Source organism: Mesoplodon densirostris, chromosome 2, assembly GCF_025265405.1.
Source record: "Mesoplodon densirostris isolate mMesDen1 chromosome 2, mMesDen1 primary haplotype, whole genome shotgun sequence".
NCBI lineage: Eukaryota > Metazoa > Chordata > Mammalia > Artiodactyla > Ziphiidae > Mesoplodon > Mesoplodon densirostris.
The window spans coordinates 130,392,289-130,415,161 of NC_082662.1; the positions used below are offsets into that span (position 1 = coordinate 130,392,289).

General features: G+C 35.3%; 1 protein-coding gene across 1 annotated transcript in view; it reads right to left on the bottom strand.

Moving 5' to 3' along the window:
• Positions 1-484: 484 nt before the first annotated feature.
• KMO (kynurenine 3-monooxygenase) overlaps positions 485-22,873 on the bottom strand; it is a 54,558-nt gene continuing 32,169 nt past the window's right edge. Inside the window, 11 exon segments of the mRNA XM_060088391.1 lie at positions 485-547; positions 550-687; positions 2,197-2,256; positions 2,347-2,448; positions 3,663-3,745; positions 6,170-6,227; positions 14,142-14,289; positions 15,852-15,973; positions 16,897-16,968; positions 19,806-19,971; positions 21,387-21,474. Coding sequence (XP_059944374.1) covers positions 485-547; positions 550-687; positions 2,197-2,256; positions 2,347-2,448; positions 3,663-3,745; positions 6,170-6,227; positions 14,142-14,289; positions 15,852-15,973; positions 16,897-16,968; positions 19,806-19,971; positions 21,387-21,474 — 1,100 coding nt within the window.

Consider the following 22,873-nt stretch of genomic DNA (forward strand, 5'->3'; position numbering starts at 1 on the left):
CCCAACCCCTCATTTATACTTCTAGTTTTAGCAAGGAAATCTGAGCCCTGTGCTTAGGTAAGTTCCATCCAGGTAATGAAAAATGCAGTTAATATATTAGGCAAATTGTGACTTTTAGTCCCAGGTGTTAAGTCAATCCTATCATGACTTCTATTATGTCCTTTAAAGAAAAGGGTTATCAGTGACTTCCTTGAGGTCTCTAGGGCCTTACTTTTTGAGAAGTGAAAGAGATCTTAGCCACTGAACTTTTATATTTAGAATGATCTGACCTAAGCATAGTGCTGTGGGGAAGTTGAGTTTTACTTAAGGTGGTGGGTTATTTTTTCAATAATTTCAATGAGCTCACAGAGAAATTCTACATTGAATTTAACTATAAGCTGATAAATATCTTCTATTAGTGAATTAAATATGATGATGGAAACATGATTTTAATCCTGTTTTGTTTACAGAGAAATCTAATATTTGCTACTTCAGGATTGTTTTATCACTTGCTAATGACATTGGGAATTTGTTCTAGTGACTCCAGGGAGTTTACAGGGAGACATGCCCTGTATTCTGGAAGTAAGTGACCCAATCCCATGGTCTTCTCAAGTAGTCCAGGGGTCTCAGTGACTTGCAGCGCATAAGTAGGTAAGTACCACTGACAACTATCAGTGTTCCAAAGAAAAAGAGTCCTTTGTGTATCACCTGTAAAAAAGAGCAAGAACTTTCACTTTATTTGTACAGTGATTAAAATATTGCAAGTAGACTTCATTTTTAAATGACGTTTTATACAATTTCCTCTTTGTTCTTTAAATTGAAACAGTGATGTAATTGCATGACCACTAGGTGAAGTCCTGCAATACCTGGCAAGGTCAAGAATTTGGAGCTTCCTGCCTCCCTCTCTCCCTCCTCCCTCTCTTCCCAGAAACTCCTGAATCTATGTGTTCTGTATAAAGAATTCTTAACAGTTAGCCTTTGTCCAGCCATAAAAAAATTCGCAGTTGAAAAAACAAAGAACTGTTAACTCTGTCTTGAAAGAAGCCACAAATGATTCAGTCATTGCTCAGACCCTGCACAAAGTGTCCCTGAGAAGAGTGATGGGTTCAGTGGCCTCTGTGACTTGGAAGACACACATTCAAAGACTTAAATGTGCACCTTCACCACCTACAGTCTATCAATCACACGAGCTGAGGCTCAGTCTAGTCTGGGTGTGTGCACTCTCGTATCATCCTGGTCTCTTTCACTGCACTTATTGTCCTTCATTCTAACTGCCTGTCACTGTCTCTTTCCCCTTTGGACTTTTAGTTCCTTGAGGGCAGGGACCTTATTTTATTCACCTCTGTATGAATAAATCTTGATTCATTCCAATCTAGCCTCTAAATCTTTCTAAAATCCACACCTGAGACTATGAGCTGCCTTTGTCTTCCTGTTTCCCTCAAAATAATATTCAAGATGTTTCAGGTCCTACTTACTATTCCAGCTCCACCTCTAGCCATTTTCACACATATGTGCTTCTTCCAGGTCCACTGAAATACTTGGCATTCCCATTCTGAATGTGTGGGAGGTTTCTTCAACCTCCACGCCCCCCTCCCTATGCCCATGCCCATTCTCCACTAGGGCAGTGCCTCTTCACTGCAGGTGTCCATTTCCCCCACTAGTCTCTGAGCTATGCAAAGGGTAGGGGCTGCTTTATGTTCATCACCATGCCCAGCTCAATGTTTACATACTATTTGTTTAGTGAGTGAAGTTGTAAAGTTTCCACAGTGGAAGATCAGGAATCTGAATCTCCATTTAATGGCATCTGTGAGTCAACTGCCCAAAATTAATGTGGAATAGCATTACACTAGAATTAGACTGTGTTTTATAAGTGATTTGATTCTGTCCAATTTTGTAAATTAAACCCATAGGAGTATTGCATGAAGCAAAAGTCAATTGCTAAATAAAAGTAAAAGGTCACATTGCTAAAATAAAGTAGAAAGTTTAGAAATATTAGCATCAATGTCTTTTTTGAATTTCTTCTCCTCAGGGATTGCCTCTTCTTTGTAATTTTGTTCATTAGGCATTCTGCCACCTGTGTTTCTAAGACATTTTTGAATTTGGAAGGCAAACATCTAGTGTATGTCACATTATTTCCATATTTGCCTGAGGTAAACATAACCATAACACTGTGAACTTCAACACATCAGATTAAAATTAAGTGTAATCTGTTCCAACCTTTTTTTGCCAATGCCAACGCAGCACTGCCTCATGGTATCTTATTCTGGAAAAGGTGACCTGTAAGAAAATTTTAAAAGTATTCTTGTGTATTCTTTAATGGCTAAACAGAAGATTAAAATGAGGAAAATTCTTAAATCCAGACCTTACCATGGTGTAAAGAGGGATAAAAGTAGATGGCATAATAGCATGAAGAAATCTCTCTATGTTCTTTTGGAAGAGGAACCACCTTGAGTTGACATGTGCTCGCATCTGCAATAATGTAAGGAGTCTCAAAGAATACCTTGAACAAAGGACCTTTAATTGTTTACTGCAACTTTATCACCCTTCATTCCCATTCACCACAAAGCCAGACAAGGTAGTCAAATAAATTCTTATTTCCAATTCTTCTCAGTCATTTCTAATCCTTTTCAGTCAATGTCAGAAAACAATAACTTGAAAAAGTAGAGCAATTATGCAAAACCTGTTAGAGAACTCTATTTTCCTCGGGGGCCAACTCTATTTCAGTAAGAGTTTTTGTTTGTATGGATCTGTGAGTAGTCTGTGAGCCCAAAGATTTGACTAATTTCTGTTACTTCCTGGTCAGTTTGGAACGTTATTTATGGCAAGAAGAGATCTGTTTAAAACTAGGCCTGTCTTGATATACTCCATATTCAGGATAAATATTATGTTGTAGTTGTCTTGTTTTCAAAGACAAGGCAAAATACATCAGTGAGACTTCCAGTATCTTATAGAACTTCCTTCACCACATATGAAACAATTCTGCTCGAGTTGAAGTCTACTTTATTTCTCTCTGTCTTCAGGAGAGATGGAAAACAACTATACTCTTTTTAAAATTTTTATTTTGTAATTTTTTTCATTTGATTATTTAAAAACTATAACCACAACCATTTACTGTGAGCTTTTCATGTGACTGGCTTAAAATGGAATTGTGTTTTTCTTCTGAGTAGTAATCTATTGACTATGAATTTCTTTGGTATTACATATTTCTTTCAATGCAAAAAACCCCGAAGGATATTCAGTGCTAATTTAAGTTTGCAGCTTATAATGTTAAGAATGGAAAAGTTATTTAATATCTCAAATTTTCCAAATATGTTAACTCATATCAAAAAGATGTTTTCATTAAAATAGCATATTACTACCTCTACTAAATGTCTAAGTCTTGAGCCTATGAATTATCAGATATTGAAACCAGACATTTTGTCATTTTTGTTACCTCCTAAATGTCCCTGAAATGTAGATAGAGATGATGTGTGTGGGTCATTATCACTGTCTTTATAGTCAAAGTTCAACTATGTGTAAGGAATGCTCTGTGTGTGTGTGTGTGTGTGTGTGTGTGTGTTTTCTCTTGGCACCTATTCTTATGCAGCATGCATAAGACGGGGGTCAAAGAAACAAAAGCAAAGAATGTTTATTAGAGTATCAGTGTATTATCTCATTGAATAGAACCAAACTTTCTCACTTGCCTCTATGTAATTGTACATGGATAGGTCTGAAATTGCATGGTCATCTGGAATTCTTAATCTTGAGAATTCAGGAAGGCACATACCTAGAAACCAAGTTAAATAATATGTTTTTTTCCCAAACAATCTGTAAACAACGTGCTTGACTCTACACAGTTCAAATGAAATGGTGTATTCTCTATCAATGGTCTCTACTAACCTTTTAAAACTCTGGACAACAAGACTGTATGACCAACAATCTATGAATACTGAGCAATAACACATGGGCATTTTCCATTGCCTATGATTTAATAAAACTTAGATAAAGTTGTTATAATATATACTAGATTAGTAAATCATTATTTTTGTTTCACAAATGGAAAGCAGTTCATATAAATGACTGTAAATGACGCCAAATCCTTAGAATTTGCTACTCTCCTTTTTGTTCTTCTTTGCTACCCCGTATACATTTGTTTCATTTGTACCTAAGCCACCTTATTAGCTTAAACATACCCTGTTATTCTGTTATCTCCCAGAGGCAGGACTCATGTTATATTCATGTTTGAAAACTTAACCTGGTATAAGGTAAACACTGGATAAATATTTGATAAATTAATAACTAACATAACTAACATAACTTCACTAGCAACTCTAGTTTTGAGGAAGCCATTTCTAAAGTCAGAGAACATGGGTGCTAGTCCCAGCTTCACCACTTCTAGCTACTTGACTTTGGGCAAGTTACTTAACCATCTCTAAGCTTAAATTTCCTCAGTTGTAAAATAGGGACAAGAATAGTACCTATGCCCCATGTTTTTCATGAGATAATGTGATAAAAAACAGCAAGATACCCAACACACATTACATGTTCAGTGATGTTAGTTATTATTGTGATAATTATTGTTCAATCTTCATTCTCTTGTAACTAAAACCAGTATTGACAGTATGTTCTGTTATATGAGCCCTCCCTCTGTCTCCACCATTGTCATTACATGCTAACCAATCACACAAGGGCTAAGAAGGGAGGAAACAAAATACTTCTGGATCCTTAGCATCTGAGTGAGATAACTGGGAAAGAAAGGAAGAAAACCAGAAGAAATTTACTCTGGAATCTATAATCTCTTCAGATTCAGACAACACAGTGTTCACTGACTCCCTATAACACTATAAAAAAAAATTTTACTGTGAACTTACTTTGTTCCAGCCTTCTTTTTTTTTTCTTCATGTATAGTTGATGTACAATATTATATGAGTTACAGGTGTACAACATAGTGATTCACAATTTTTAAAGGTTATACTCCATTTATAGTTATTATAAAATATTGGCTATATTCCCTGTGTTGTACAATATATCCTTGTAGCTTATTTATTTTATACCTCATAGTTTCTAACTCTTAATCCCCTTCCCCTATCTTGCCCCTCCTCCTACACTTTTACCCACTGGCAACCACTAGTTTGTAATCTGTGGGTTAGGCTTTTTTTTAATAAAGCTTTCCACAAATCATTTGATTTAACCTTCACAACTCTTTGAAGTGGTATTATCCCCACTTTGTTGATGGAAAAAAAATCTTGAGACTTTAAAAAGATAAAGTGACTTGTTCAAGGTCAAAGGGCTAATAAGTCCACAAGTCAAGACTGGAAACTGGGTGTAGATTTAAACCTGGTTCTCTAAGTCTATCCCTTACCTGAAACAGGTTTAAATTCAGAGGTGACCTTTGAGAACATGTAATGCTGAGAAGCAGTAAAAGTTATCCAGTTCTCAGGCTACTATTTGCAATTTCTTTTACAGATGAAAATTATGTACATTTAATTTAACTTACTTTCAGAATTATACATAAAGTTTAAAACTTCAATACTTGTAAAATTAATATATTTCTGGAATTAATTTTAATCAAAAGGCAAATGGGGGCTTCTCTGGTGGTGCAGTGGTTGAGAGTCCGTCTGCCGATGCAGGGGACGCGGGTTCGTGCCACGGTCCGGGAAGATCCCACATGCCGCGGAGCGGCTGGGCCCGTGAGCCATGGCCTGGCCGCTGAGCCTGCGCGTCCAGAGCCTGTGCTCCGCAACGGGAGAGGCCACAACAGTGAGAGGCCCGCATAGAGCAAAAAAAAAAAAAAAAAAAAAAAGGCAAATGGAAGTATCAGATTCAACCTTTGATAAGGCAAAAAGCAAGAAAATGCTGGAGCTTCTAAAAGTGTTTCTGAGGGCATGCTGTAGGGATTATAGGCATGGGGGTTAACTAGGCTGAGAGGGAGGGAAAGGAGTATATCTTTGCCAAACTTTGGTGCTCGGAACTTTTATCTTTGTACTGATCAATGCATAGACCTCCATGTAAAACTTAAAAGAAACTATCTTTTCCTCTCTGGGTGTTCCTTGTCTGATATGAGCAAAAACAGTGGCATAGACTGTTAATAGAAAAATTTATAATCCTGAACAGGAAATATGCATCATGGTTTGTAATCTTCCAGTATCAGAAATAGGTGTACAATTAATCAGCAAGGCTAGTCCGTGTCCAATTGAGAAATTTTACTTACTAAGGTCATTATTGAATTTATCCATTAATTCATCAAATACCAAGCAGTCTTCAAATCCCTAAAACAAGAAAAAATAAACTGTAAATAATAAATCTTAGCAATTTTGAATAGACTTTTCATTGGTGAGTATAATTCGCAGGATGTTTACTCTCAATCAGCACATAACAGCCAAATAGTCATGCTTAGCATTGAATTCTGATTAAAAAGACAATTGACTGCATGTTTGATGGTTTTGTCTTTGCCCGATTTATTCATATATATATATATATATATATATATATATATATATATATAATTTAGAGTATGATCAAAATTTTAAATTACTTGTAATTTTGACAATTCCATTGCTTCTTCAAGAAGCAAAAATAATTATGTTGTTCTACCATGAGCATTAGAATAATATTTAAACTATTCAGGGTTTTAAGATTCACATTTAGAACAATTTAACAGGACAGAACTTTCATATTAACTTACTTTCTATAAACCAAGATTAAAGCAAATTTCCAATCAACAAATCCACAAAATTAGTAAGGTACTATGCTAAATGCAGTAGGGAGAAGAAAATAAAAAGCTATGTTTCCTGCATCCTAAGAATTCAAACTATGGTTTTAAGACAATATAAAAATATGTAAACATTAAGAAATAAAATATTTCTATATCAATTATACATATCATACCTGAAGCAAATAAATTTGTCAATTATATAGGCTGTTAATGCTATAGGAATTTAGAAATGAGAGATACCATATAAGGATGAGATAACACTCTTAAATTCTTTATTTAATTAATTCATTTATTCCTGGAGAATTCTTATGAGATAGGTATATTAAAATCTGAATTTTACAGATAAGGAGGTAGAGATAAGTTAGTTGCATGAGAACATATTCTAATAAATCATGAAACCAGGCTTTGAACCAGGGAGTTCTAATTATCCACCATGCTAAAATTGATGTCTCCTTACTTTTTTAAAAATTTAAGTACAGTTGACTTACAATATTATATTTATTTCACAATAAATATTTATTTATTTAAATATAATTTTAAATATAATTTTAAATATAATTATATTTATTTAAATATAATATTTAAAATATTATATTTATATCACAACATAGTGATTTGATATTTTTATAGATTATACTCCATATAAAGGTATTATAAAATATAGGCTATATACCCTGTGCTGTATATTACATCCTTGCATCTTATTTATTTTATGCCTCATAGTTTGTACCTCTTAATCCTCTTCCTCTATCTTGCCCCTCCCCCTACCCTTCTACCCACTGGTAACCACTAGTTTGTTCTCTATATCCGTGAGTTTGTTTCTGCTTTGTTATATTCGTTCATTTGCTTTATTTTTTAGATTCCACATATAAGTGAAAACGTACAGTATTTGTCTTTCTTTGTCTGACTTATTTCACTAACCATAATACCATCCAGGTCCATCCACATTGTTGCAAATGGCAAAATTTCGTTCTTTTTTATGGTTGAGTAATATTCTGTTGTATATACATAGCACTTCTTTATCCATCCATTGTTAATGGACAGTTAGGTTGCTTCCATATCTTGACTATTGTAAATAATGCTGATATGAACATGGGGTGCATATATCTTTTCGAATTAGCATTTTAATTTTCTTTGGATACATACCATGAGTGGAATTTCTGGACCGTATGGTAGTTCTATTTTTAATTTTTTGAGGAACCTCCATACTGTTTTCCTTAGTGGCTGCACCAATTTACATTCCCACCAACACTACTAGAATTCCCTTTTCTCCACATCCTTGACAACACTTGTTCTTTGTTGTCTTTTTGACGATAGCCATTATGACAACTATGATATGATATCTCACGATGGTTTTGATTTGTACTTCCTTGATGATTAGTGATGTTGAGCATCTTTTCATATGCCTGTTGGACATCTGTATGTCTTCTTTGGAAAAATGCCTATGCAGGTCTTCTGCCCATTTTTTAAATTGGGTTGTTTGTTTTCTTGACATTGAGTTCCATGAGTTTTTATATATTTTTGATATTAACCCCTTATCAGACATTACATTTGCAAAGATCTCCCATTCAGTAGGTTGCCTTTTCCTTTTGTTGATGGTTTCCTATACTGTGCAAAACTTTTAAGTTTGATTAGGTCTCACTTGTTTATTTTGCTTTTGTTTCTTTTGCTTGAGGAGACAGATACAAAAAAATATTACTAAGACCTATGTGAAAGTTTTTGTTTTCTTCTAATAGTTTTATGGTTTCATATCCTATGCTTAAATCTTTAATCCATTTTGAGTTTATCTTTGTATATAATATGAGAAAATATTCTAATTTCATTCTTTTACATGTAGCTGTCCAGTTTTCCCAACACCACTTATTGAAGAGACTGTCTTTTCCCCATTGTATATTTTTGCCTCCTTTGCTGTAGATTAACTGACCATATCTGCATGGGTTTATTTCCGGGCTCTCTGTTCCATTGACCTATGTGTCTGTTTTTGTGTCATTACCATACTGTTTTGATGATTATAGCTTTGTAGGATAGTCTGAATTTAGGGTCCATGATACCTCCAGCTTTGTTCTCTTTTCTCAAGATTGCTTTGTCTACTGAGGGTCTTTTGTAGTTCCTTACAAATTTTAGGATTTTTTTCTAGCTCAGTGAAAACTATAGTGAAGATATTGATAAGAATTGCATTGTTTGTAGATTGCTTTGGGTAGTATGGACATTTTAACAATATTAATTCTTCCAATCTATGAATACAGGATATCTTTCCATTTATTTTTATCATCTTTAATTATCTTTATCAATGTCTTATAGTTTTCAGAGTATAAGTCTTTCACCTCTTTGGTTAAATTTATTTCTATGTGTTTTATTATTTTTGGTGCAATTCTAATGGTATTGTTTTCTTGCTTTCACTTTCTAATAGTTCACTATTAGTGCATAGAAAAGCAACATGTTTCTGTATATTAATCTTGTATCCTGCTACTTTACTGAATTCATTTATTAGTTCCAATATTTTTTTGGTGAAGACTTTAGGGTTTTCTATATATAATATGTCATCAGCAAATAGTGACAGTTTTACTTCTTCCTTTCCAATTTGGATGCCATTTACCTCTTTTACTTGTCTGATTGCTATGGCTAGGACCTCCAGTACTATATTAAATAGAAATGGTGAGAGTGGACATCCTTATCTTGTTCCTGATCTTAGAGAAAAAGCTTTCAGCTTTTCACTGCTGAGTATGATGTTATCTGTGTGTTTGTCATAAATGACCTTTATTATGTTGAGATATGTCCCCTCTGTACAAATTTTGTTCAGAGTTTTTATCAGAATGGATGTGGAATTTTGTCAAATGCCTTTCCTACATCTATTGAGATGGTCATGTGATTTTTATCTTTTGTTTTGATAATGTGATTTATCACACTGGTTGATTTGCAGATATTGAACCATACTTGTACTGCAGGGATTAATCCCAGTTTATCATAGTTTATGATTCTTTTAATTTATTGTTAAATTTATTTGTTAATATTTTGTTGAGAATTTTTACATCTATACTCATCAGAAAAATTGGTCTGTAATATTCTTTTATTTTTTTGTAGTGTCTTTGTATATTTTGGTATCAGGGTAATGATGGACTCAGAATGAATTTGGGAGTGTTCCCTCCTCTTCAATTTTCTGGAAAATGTTTGGTAGAATTCATCTGGGAAGTTATTAGTCCTGGTTTTGTTTGTTGAGTGTTTTTGATTATTGACTTAGTTTCAATTCTAATAATCAGTCAGTTCAGATTATCTATTTCCTCCTGTTTCAGTCTTGGAAGGTTGTATGTTTCTAGAAATCTATCTGTTTCTCTCAGGTTGTCCAATTTGTTGGCATATTCATAGTATTCTCCTATGATTGTTTGTGTTTCTGTGATAATGGTTATATCTTCTCCTCTTTCATTTATTATTTTGTTTATTTGGATCCTCTCTCTTTTTTTCTTAGTGAGCCTGGGTAAATATTTATTTGTTTTTTGTTTATCTTTTTAAAAAAACAGCCCTTGGTTTCTTTGATTTTTTCTTTTTTTTTTTTGAGGGGGTTCTCTATTTTATTTATTTTCACTCTGGTCTTTATTATTTCCTTCCTTCTGCTGACTTTGGGCTTTGTTTTTTCTTCGTTTTCTAATTTCTTCAGATAAGATAGGTTGTTTACTTGAGACTTTTCTATTTTCTTGAGGTAGGCCTGAAATGCTATAAACTTCTCTTTTAAAACTGCTCTTGCCATCCTGTAAATAACTATTATGTCCACCTGGTCTAATGTGTCATTTAAGGCCACTGTTTCCTTTTAGATTTTCTGTCTGGATGATCTATCCATTAAGGCAAGTGGAGTGTTAAAGTCCTCTACTATTATTGTATAACTGTCAATTTCTCCCTTTATGTCTGTCAATATTCACTTTATATATTTAAGTACTCCTATATTTGGTGCATATATGTTTACAATTTTTATATCCTCTTCCTGTATTGACCCCTTTATCATTATATAATGCCATTCTTTTTCTTTTATTATAGAGTTTGTTTTAAAATTTACTTTGTCTGATATGAGTATTGTTACCCAGCTTTCGTTTGGTTTTTATTTGCATGGAATATCTTTTTCCATCCCCTCACTTTCAACCTGTGTGTGTGTCTTTAGCTCTGAAGTGAGTCTCCTGTAGGCAGCAGAGAGATGGATATTATTTTTTAATCCAATCAGCCACCCTATGTCTTTTGACTGAAGCATTTAGTCCAATGACATTTAATATGGTTATTAATAGGTATGTACTTATTGCCATTTTATTATTTGTTTTCTGGTAGTTCTTCTTTGTTCTTTTCTTCTTCTTTTAGTCTCTTCCTTTGTGGTTTGATGATTTGCTTTAGTGTTATGTTTGTGTTTCTATCTCTCTAATTTTTGTGTATCTATTGTAGGTTTTTGATTTGTGGTTACCATGGAGTTCATATATGTTGACCTAAACTATACCTATTTGTTTTAAACTGATAGACATTTAAGTTCAAAAACATTCTAAAAGATCTACTTTTTTTATTCCTCCCCCATGGTTTGTGTTTTTTATGTCATATTTTACATTTTCAGGCTTATCCTTTAACTGTTTATTGTAATTATACTTGATTTTACAGTTTTTGTCTTTTAACCTTTGTTCTAGCTTATTTAAGTGGTTGATCCACTGCTTTTACCATATATTTGCCTTTACCAGTGGGATTTTTCCCTTCTTATTTTTCTTATTTCTTGTTACAGCCTTTTCTTTTTGACTTAAAGAAGACACTTTAACATTTCTTGTAAGGTCAATTTAGTAATGATGACCTCTTTTACTTTTTGCTTGTCTGGGAAACTATCTCTCCTTCAATTCTGAACAATAACCTTGCTGGGTAAAACATTCTTAGTTGTAGGTTTTTTCCTTTCAGCACTTTAAACATATCATTCCATTCCCTTCTGGCCTGCAAAGTTGCTGCTGAAAAATCAACTAATATGATTGCCTTATGGGCGTTCCCTTTTTTGTGACTCTTTGTTTTGTTCTTGCTGCCTTTAAAATTCTTTCTTTAATTTTGCCATTTTCATTGTCTTGGTGTGGGTCTTTTGGGGTTCATCTTGTTTGGAACTCTCTTTGTTTCCTGTACCTGGATATCTGTTTCCTTCTTCAAGTTAAGGAAGTTTTCAGCCACAATTTCATCAAATACATTTTCTACCTCTTTCTCTCTCTTCTTATTCTGAGACCCCTATAATATCAATGTTAGTATGTTTGATATTGCCTCAGAGGTCTCATTTTTAAGAATTTTTTTTTTTTTTTTTGCTGTTCTGATTTTGTGATTTCCACTATTCCTTCTTTCAGATCACATATGCATTCTTCTCTATCACCTAATCTGCTGTTGAATACCCCTAGTGTATTTTTCATTTTAGTTATTATATTCTTTAGCTCTGATTGGTTTTTTCTTATATTTTCTAAATCTCTGTTAAAGTTTTCAATGAGTGCTTTCATTCTACTCCCAAGTTTGGTGAGCATCTTTATGACCATCGCTTCGAACACTTTATTAGGTTAATTATTTATCTCTATTTCATTAGGGTATTTTTCAAGGGTTTTACTTTGTTCTTTTGTTTGAAACATATTCCTCCATTTTCTCATTTTGTTTAACTTTCTATGTTTGTCTCTATGAAATTACGTGAAAGTTACCTGTCCTGGTCTTGAAGGCATGTCCTATGATGTCCTATTCAGTCTGCATGTGCCCACTGGCTTTGGTGGGAGAGCTGCATCTGAAGTGAGCATGGGCCACACTTTTCCCTAGGGTATGCTGGCAGCCACCACTTTGGTGGGAAATAGGATTGTATTCAGAGGGACTAGAGCCAGATCCAGGTGCAGCCAGGGCTTCTCCTAGGCTCAGTGGCAGTCACTGCCCTATGGGGTAGGATTTGAGGCTCAAGGGACTGGAGTAGAAGCCCTGAGGGTGGTGGGTTTCTGTTGAGTGTGATGGCAACCTCTGCCTTGGTTGGGGGCATGGCCAGGTTCCTGAGGGCTTGGAGCCGCACTTCTAAACTGGTTCTGCTTTTTCCCCAGGTGTACACACCTTGGCTAGAGGCAGGGTGGGGTCTGGAGGGGTTGGAGCCACACTGCTGAGCTGGTTGCATTCCTTCCCTGGTATGTGCATGCTCATTGGCAATAGCAGCTTCCACCTTAGTGGGGAACAGCGCCAGAGTAGGAGGTGCTGGAGCAGGAGCCCAGTGCAGGCTGGGGGCACACTAGGGCAGCCCTGGCAGGCCATCCAGAGCAATCAGAAGTTGTCAGTCTGCTGCTTCCATGCTGGGATTGGGAGCAAGCAAGTCTGTGTACATGCTTTTCAGGAGCAGAGTATCAGTTTCTTACTGCCCCCTAGTAAGCCACACTGGTTTTCAAAACAGCTGAGGAGTCTCATTTTCCTGGCCTTGAACCTCAGACCTGGGGTGTCTAATATGTGGCTCAAACTCCTTGCTCCCCAGGGAGGATCTCCAAATCTGTGATATCCCCCTCCTCTTCTGGGTCACACACTAGGGGTGTGTGTCTTGACTAGATCAATTCTCCTCCCCTCCTACCAGACTCCATGTGATTCTTTCCTTATAGCCTTGGTTGTAGAAGAGCTACTCTGCTAGTCTTCAGGCTGTTCCCAGTGAGTTTTTCTATGTGTAGCTATAGTTTTGATGTGTTCATGAGAGGAGGTGAACTCAGGGTCCTCCTACTCTGCCAACTTGATCCCATCTCTCTTTTTATGTTTTTGTAAAACAAAATGTTTACGACTACTTTGCTCAAAATATAATTGATTAGATTCATAAGCTCTTTATTCTTGGACTATGTCCCATTCACCAAAACAATATAAGACTATGGTTATAAAACTATTAGTAATCAAACACACATGCACATAAAATAATTGTTTGTCTAGACAATTATTACAGAATTCCTTAAAATTAATGTTCAATATTTGAACACTATTCATTTTCTGAAATATTTTTTAGCCAGAATGGTAAAATTTCCATGAAAGCAGTAGTATTCAACATCTAGTCTGTTTCATCATTTTATTTAACTCTATCAATTGTGTTTTCTTTTCCTTTGGAATGAAAAAGCAGAGGGAAAAAAAGATAATTTGGGATATTTTTCTTTTTTGATACTAACATTATAATCTCTAGAAAAAATATACTTTAAAAATTAAGTCTTGAATTGCTGACACTCAAGTTTCCAAATTTCAAGTCATCAATATATTTTCTAACCGAACAGAAAACTATCTTATGCTTTTTTATACACTAAATTACTGCATCAAGTAATCCAAGAATTGACTATATTTAGAGATCAATCTAGTTAAATAGCTGGTATGGTTGTTGAGTTGACTGTTTTCTCAGAGATTATGTGGGGATAGTTTTAAGCATGATTTTATTTAAGACTTTTTAGTCGAGACTGACCCAGAGAAATTTAAGGGACTCACCTACGGAAAAAGAACTTACCGCATTCATTCCCTGCCCAAAAAAGGGCACTATGGCATGAGCTGCATCTCCCATCAACACACAGTGTGATTTAAAGTGAAAAGAAGAGCACTTAACGGATATCATGGGCTGGGCGGGCAACAGAAAGAAATCTTGTGCCAGGGTTTGCCTTTAGAGGAAAACCATAAAAATGTAAAAATGTTAAGCTGGGTATTAAATATTGTGTAATTCTTTCAGATTTACTGGCTTTGTTAACATAATATTTCATTGAAAAGTACGTGAGAATGCCAGGAAGAAAACAGGAGAGGGAGAACTGAAGGTTCTTCTAGTTCCCAAATTCCACTGTTCTATTTATATTCTTAATTTGCAACAGTTTTAATCACATCCAAAAAGAACAAGTTTAGCTGCATTTGAATAACTTGAAATATGTCTGTGTTATATGTCATGAAAATTTTATTATCAAGCACACAGATCACACAATTTTCAACTACGTTGGAATGTTTTAGGTTTCCTTGGAAAAACTTGAGATGTAGTTGTGCATTTGATTAACACACAACAAACCAAAATTAAGTTAATGTGAATCCATGTGTATTTGGAAATGAACAACTGTAATCAAGCTAGTATCTGTTCAAACATCTACAGAGGTTTTGTGGAAGCTATAGGTAGAGAAGTAGTACATACACTAGAGGATCTTAAATCTAGTGTGAGAGGCAAGAAAGAGCCACAGAACAAATTCTGAAGTAGCTAAGGGCTAAATTTTGGTGTGCAGAGATTTCCCTTCAAAGTCAGAGAAGGAGAAACCAACACAGGCAATTGAATTGTTCTGCAGGAAAGGATGAGAACTGACAATTTTTAAAAGATCTGCTATGGGTGGGCAGTGAGCTATCCCTTTTACATAATTAGCTCATTCAATTTTCAAAATTGCCCTAAAAGTTAGGTATCCTGATGTCTATTTTAATGATGAAAAATCTGAGACTCAGGTAAGTCAGGGACAAGAGCAATATTAAAATCTTGCTCTTTCTGCAGTATTGTGCTGCCTCCATGAAGACATCTCTGGAGATAGAAAGTGAACTGGATTCCAGGACGGAGTGACAGTGGGAGAGAGGCACTGAGTGAGACCAAATGACAAGGTCCATATGGAGGCGAAGTTGATATGGGCCAGAGGAGCTGAGACTGATAAGCCAGACAGCTAATACAATTAGCTATCAATTTGGGGGAACTTTATATGTGCCTGGCCCTGTGCTGAATGATTTATAAGCATGATCCCCTTTACTCCTCACAACAACCCTTTGGCACAGGTACTACTATTATCACCATTTTACTGTGAGGGGCGTGAGACATAGGAAAGCCTGTACAGCTAGCAACTGGTGGACTTGAGACTTGAGGTTGCCAGCTATTTCTGCCTTGACATAGATTTGTGTTCCCACCAGCAGAAGGAAGCACAGCCAAGACCTAAGGGGCCTGAGTGCCTGCTCAGAGTACATAGAAGGTCCAGGGACATTGGTGACTTGTCTTTCCCAGGGAAACTGGCCTGGCCTGGATTTTTTCAGAATTCCTGTTCACAGCACAAGATCCTCTTGGACTTTTGCTGTAATCTAGGCCTCCTGTCCAGGTCACTGCATGATTGGTTATGTTTCACAAAAATGGAAATAAGTACATTAGCCTTTATTTGAACTTTGAATAATTCAAACCAGTGGGGCAAAAGACACAATTGTACATCTTGAGACTTACTTTCCAATTAGAGGGATAGAATCCGGAAAGTACTTCTGGAAGAAATTCAGCACATCACTACTAGTTAGCAGTTTTTCAAACTCTTCAAAGGGCATGAACAAAGTACACGTGAAAGATTTGTTCTGTGAGAAGAAGAGGAACAGTGTGAGAGAGATCAGGGGGCCAGGCAATGCTGGCACTAAGGCAGATCCCTAAATCACAGACCGCTTGCTGTGGCTCAGGGGCCTCTGGGAAGAATGTCCAAGCAGACAGGAAAGGCACACTCTCTTTCTTCCCTCACTCCCAAGGAAAAGCTCCATCAAGTCCCAAGGTGCTCCCCAGCTTCTTGGTTATCAGGAGAATTTTATACCGTAAACTCCAGATATTTTCACCAAGCAAACATTACACTTCTTAGATCATTAATAGGTTGGTTGGATTTGATTTCTCCTCTTTTTATTTGCTTTATTGTTGTTCCATTTAAGATGTTAAGATATTAAGGCATTGGGCCCTAGGACTGTTAATAAGTGAAGGAAAAAAATAAAGTAAAAGACCAACCAGAGAAATATCAATAGGTATATCTGTCTATATTATCTATATAGATAATATAGATAATAATAACTATATATATGTATATATTATATATTAATATAGCAAACAAGTTTCTTTGTAATGAAAGAACAGCCATGCTCTTTTGAGATAATGTATATTCCAATGTTTTCCTACAGATATTAAAGGATGAAAAATACTTCCTAATATATAACCTAAATCTCTTTGGCTTTATTTGGGGACCATTTCTCCCTATGCTGTCTTGGGGGAGGTGGCAGTCAGGTACCACCACACATAAACCCCCATTAGTCATTCATATATGTTAAATATCCTCTCCAAAGTAAATAATTTGGATTCCTTCAGGTTTTTCCTCAGTATCCCCAGAGTTTCAGATAAAATCACTAAATAGATTAAACAATGATGAAGTTGATTACATTCATGCATACAGAATATAAAAGTAAGTAATGAAAAACATTAATTATATATGCAAAATGACAGTTGATAAGAAATTTTACACTACCATGTTAGGAAGTGCAATCATCATAAAGGTATCTCTAGGCCAAATATGTAGATAATTAGGTTCCATGGCATACTGCAGGGAAAAAAAGGTATATATAATTAGTGTATTAATGTAGCACATCTGCATTAACAAATTAAACACGATGATTCTGTTTATGTTATAATTGTTTCCACAGCAATTTAAATCAGTGTCATATGCATGGTGATGTGCACATCCATTGCTACGTAAAGCAGAAGTTTTCTTAGAAAAGACTTTGTGTTCTGTCTTTATAAACTCAGGCTTAGGTGAGTTTTTGATACCATGTATAATTCAAGATTTGAGAACATGCCATAAGATATTCATTTTCTCTCTCTCCTCTATTTCCATGGACACACGCACATATATACACATACACAAATATGTACACATACATATATAAAATATATATTATATACACACATAAGCTGTGGATGTGTGGATGTGTGTATATATGTGTAATATTTTTCTACTTTATTTTTTACCTTATTTGGGTACTTATTTGTATAAACAGAAAGGTCCTAAGTTTAAATTTCATGGACAAAACAAAATTTTACAAACAAGCCTCTTATCATTTGTTTACTACAACATAAATAATAGGGAGAAATGCTCCCTCTTTAGCAAAGCCACTACAGAGCAATAGCCGCCTGAGTAGGTATGTATGGCTTGGGCACAAGAATTGACCCAAAGACCCAAGTGACCCAAACCACTGAGGTTCCCAGGGGTATTACATACATAAGAATATGCAATGTTTCCCAACTATTTTAAGTTTGTATTATTTTCTATAAATGTTTAGAGAGCACCTACCATGTATATGTCTTATGGTAGTAAAGAGATGACAGAAAGTACATCTTAGTCTCCTAGCTAACATTTTCACACTTTTTTAATACTTATTTGTGTCTTAGGAGATGAAACTGTTTCTTCCCAGCTTTTTTGTCCCCAGAGCCCCAAAGAAAGCCCAATACATAGACAAAGAGATGAATAAGTGAATAACACTTTGACACCAAAGATCTCACAAAGCAGTTGAATAGGCAAGATATATACATGTGAAGAGCTCCCAAAAACTTCTCTTTAACATCAACTCAAGTGGTAGAGAGACAAAATGATTTAGTGCCTAGGTAGAAGTTCAGGAAATAAAAGCTATTCAGGTAAGAGGATTGTGGGGCTAGGATGGCTGAAACAAGGGATTGGTAGATTAGATAGCAGTGAAGGACAGTGGCTGCTGGTGAGGGTGAGCACGCTGAGCAGCATGGAGGAGGCACAAATGAGCACGGCGGCTTAATGGTAATAGGACACCAGCCTGGATGAGGTGAGCCTCCTTGCTTCCCTCTTGCAATCTTTTGACCTCTTCTACATGGTGTTGATAAAGCAAATATGATACCAAAAATATTTTGATATTCATACGTATTTCATAACCCTAGAAAACAACTCTTTAAATTTTCAGGTTCTTTATTCCAAGTCATGCTCTCAATAGATATCCTTATGCAACAGCAGTCCCAAGGTCAGGTTCGTCATAATTCCCATGGGTCTTCTTACTACAAGTCCCTCCACACATAAAGTCTAAGCAAGACAGTTTGCTTGCTGTGCAAAAACAGCTTTAAGATGAGCTCCCACATAATTCCCAAAAGCACCCCCCTAATATTCACCCAACTCTGTCACTCATCCAATCTCCCCCTCCTACTCCACCTGTCAGAGATGGAGTGAAAATGTCTGCTACATTAGAAAAAGAAAAAAGGAAGGAAGAAAAGGAAAAAGAAAAGGAAGGAAGAAAGAAAGAAGTGGAGAGAAAGTTTCATAGAATTGTTTTTGGGCCATGTCAAAATATTCCCATGTCTGGTCACATTACTATGTCAAAACAGCATTTCTTAAAACAGTAAAAACTTTCTATAAACCACCAATCATTACTATTAAATAGGAACACCTTGTAAATAAATGGCTATCTTAAATCTACATTAGTAGGCATGATCCCACTCAAACTTGGGACAACTTTTCAACAGAATCCTATAATCCAGAATTATCAGATCCTGGGCCATTAGAATATGACCCACCTGAAGTCCGTAAAATATCATTGAAGAATTAGTAAATCCATTTTTAACCAGGAGGAAGAAGTAGAAAGACAACAAAATGTTAAAATATAGATTTGACTGGCTGATAGTTTAGTATATAAGTGGTATATAATACCACTATCCCAAACTGACAAACTATTTCATAGATGTCTGAATTTCAAATAGTATAGACTAAATCAGTACCTTAAAAATGTATGTTTTATATGCAAATCAACAATTTAACTAATGCTGTTTACTTTTCATTTCTGATAAGCCAAGATCCTCATTGCTTCTGTTGGTGTTTTAATTTTCCTTATTAAATTCCTACATTTATTTGCTTATGACAATACACAATATACATACTACATATTTCCCTCTAGCCACATATGGTTTAACATGGGAAGCAGGGAATGAGAAACATGCAATACAAATCTCTTTGCAACAACTTGCTGTTTGCTTTATTTAATAACTTTTTCATTTAATCATGAGTATGAGAACTCTGGATTGTCAGTATACATAGTTGATTCCCAACCCAATTTTTTTCTCCCAAGAGATAATAGAAAAATGATATTATTGTGTAAGACAAATCCCCTGTGTGTTTCCAATAAAGTAGTTGTAATTCCTCTCCTTTCTTCCCCATTCAAGAAAACATATCAAAAGGTAAGGGAGTGAGAGTGATATTATTAAAGAGATATATGTACATCCAATTTATTATTAATTACAGAATACTTGTGGCATGGATCAAGATATGCTATGAGAACAACTGCACTAGAATATGCTTCTATACTAATATGGGGCAGGGGGAGGAGGAGAGCTGTAGAAAGAAGAAAAGAAAGGGAAAGGACTTACATCCCCATTCTTAGGTGGAATAGTCAATTCCATGAACCCATGAGGAATGTATTGTTGACTGTAATCAAAGCGGGGTTTCTTCATGAGGTGAGTTCTGACAGTGGAATAGGCTCCATCACATCCTACAATGAGGTCACAGTTGACATCTTTGGGAACTTTCTCATGTCTGAAAAATAAAATAAATCATCAAAAAAAAAAAGTCTAGTGGTGAAAATGATGAAGTACCTCTATTGGGTATAAAAAGTAGTGACTTAATGGGACCACTACTCACTTTTACCTATCTGATTTAGAACTTTGAGTGGATAGTTATAAAATGAAGATAACAATTGTCCCAGTCATGGGTTTGCTTATGAGAATGAGGATAACACACAACCATACTGATTAATAGAGACATGCTAAGCCACAGAAGCATGACTAAGAGTTGAGTTCCCTGCATGAAGGAAGAGAACCTTGAAAAGAAAGCAAAGTGTTTCAAACGGAGGGAATGTATGAACAGCCATAGGGATGTGACCAGAATCTTCTAGGAGCAACATATTTGTCTTGAACAGAGGGGATCAGAAGATGACTTTAAGAAAAGAATACAGTTGGGAAGGGAAGAGAAGAGAATTTTGAATGTTAAGACGAAAGGTTTAAATACATTATTCTGGCAAATGGGAGAAAACAATTTTTTTCCATTGGGGAGATGGTGTATAAAGAGTGGTAATTTAAGATAACTTACTTAGGAGTGGAAACATTGAGGTGGAGCCAGAGTGCAGATGGGAAAGAAACAGGGACAAGGTGACTGTAGTAGCCTGCATGTGTGGGGATGAGAGCCCAAGGATTGTGGTGCTCAGGAAGAAGGAAGACATAGGCTCTGAGGCAAACAGAAAGTATGAATGATTGGTGAATGTTTATAGGTCTAGTGGGAGAAAATAAGGAAAGAGCTACATCAAGGATGATTTTAATTATTTGGGTAATAGTACTAGGGAAGTCAGGAATGGGAGATGCTTGGTGACAAATAGATGATCAAGGTTTTAGATGTGTTTGAGATTATGGCAAATAGTTGTGAAGGTGTTTAATGAGAAATTAATATTGATTAAGATTGAAATAAAGATTGAGAATGAAGATAAAGGCCTGGCCTGGAGATGTTAATCATAGAAATGTGAATTTACAAGTAGTTGTTGAATGAACTGTGAATCCATGACATATCCCACGAGTGGGATGTGAGGCTTAGAACTCTAGAGGAAATGGAGTCGGCCAAGGGGAGGCAGACAAATAGTATTCAGAAAGAGGGGAGGAGAAACAGGGCAGCGGAGGGTCATCTGTTTCAAGGGAGGAGAGTGTTTGAAGCAGAGTATGGTTACTAGTGTCAAATACTATAAGAAGATGAGTGAGCAGGAGAATCAGGAAGAATCGCTGGTGCTAGTATTCAGAAGGCATCTAAGACCTATTTTCAATATAAAATTACTTGGTTCTAGAAACTATTTGAATTACCCTGTTAATCATTTAATTCTTTCAAAGGAGCCAGAGAACAAAGTTTACAGGTACAATTCTCCATGTCAACCCTTCACCTCTGAAGTCAAAAGGTTAACTGGTGATTACCCAAGCACTGTGATCGTTCCTTCCTCAGGATTACATTTCAATAGTCTGTGGCCAAAGTGGACCTTTGCATTCGGATATTTCTCAATAGCTGAGGAGACAAAGAAAGACAACTAATAGAAATGAAATTCCAATTCTTATTTCACTTAATCAAATTGAAATATTAATCAATTTCTGAGAACAGTGTGATAGATATTCTTGCTAATGTAAAAATGATTTAGTTAAAAGGTAATTTGACAACAATTTGGCAAATGTTCCAGGATAATTTGGTAGCAAAATAGATAAATAAAAATCAACTATCTTCATCTCAAAAAAAAAATCTAATTCCATTATGCAAATTCTTATATCACTGTAATTGTTGGCACCCTAGGAAAGAAGCTGTCATCATATATTTTAAAAGTTTTCCCCAATTTAAGGTTTAATTTGTAATTGGAAATATTCAGTCAAACTTCCTTTTTCATACTATGTCTGACTTTATATTTCTTTTTAGCAAGTCCTCTAGACTTCTGACTCAATTTGTCATAAATATAGATTATTGATACTAATTCTTTTTGTAATCAAACACTGCAACAGTTAGGGGAAAATGAGTAATAAGTAGACTCAAATTATTTGTGTTTTCTTTGCCTGCTAACAATCTATAGTGTATCTCATTTTCTGAATTATTAATTATGTTCTTATCATAATAGTAAACTTATTTTTGTTCCTATTAATTCTCATGGGCAGGAGATATATAATTAGTGGTTATTTATTGTTCTTAAAAGTACAAATTAAAATGCAGGTGTTAGAGCTGGAATGGACCTCAGAGATGATTTATTTCAAAACTCTTCATCTTATATATGGAATAACCAAGATCCTAGAGGGAAAGACGAGATGCCTGAGATCATACAAAGTAAAAAAATTAGGAAAAGTAATCCAGAGACCTGACTTTCAATTCAATATTCCTAACTGTACTTATCTCTCCTTTTCATCTCAGGTTTTGTCTTTTTTTTGTTGTTGTTCTGCTTTGCTTGAGTTTGATTTGGGGTCTGAAGACTTTAAGATTCTTGGACATGGGATTAGAAGCTTTAGAATATTGAAATCTGAGATAAGCCAAAGACTGATCTATGTTTAAGAAACCTTTTGACAAATAACTTGGAGAAGTCAGAGTTTACCTGAACCACTATGGGTGTCTTTTATCAATACAAACACAAAATGTGTTTGTGGAATCAACCATTTTGTAAATTAAATTTTATTTTATTTTCAAATTAGATGTATAGTAATATATCCCAAAGAATTTTCCATGGAGCACTAGTCCTGTGATATGCTCCCCAAAATAATTGTTCTGTGGTCAGTCATTAGAGAAATGCTCATACTCTGACCCTCCTGGCTGTGCTGTCCTGGCCCCCAGATATATGTGGCTCTAGAGTGCTTGAAATGCGGCTGGTCTGAATGGAGATGTGATGCACCCACTGGGTTTTGACTACTTAGTACCAAAAAATAAAAAGAATAAA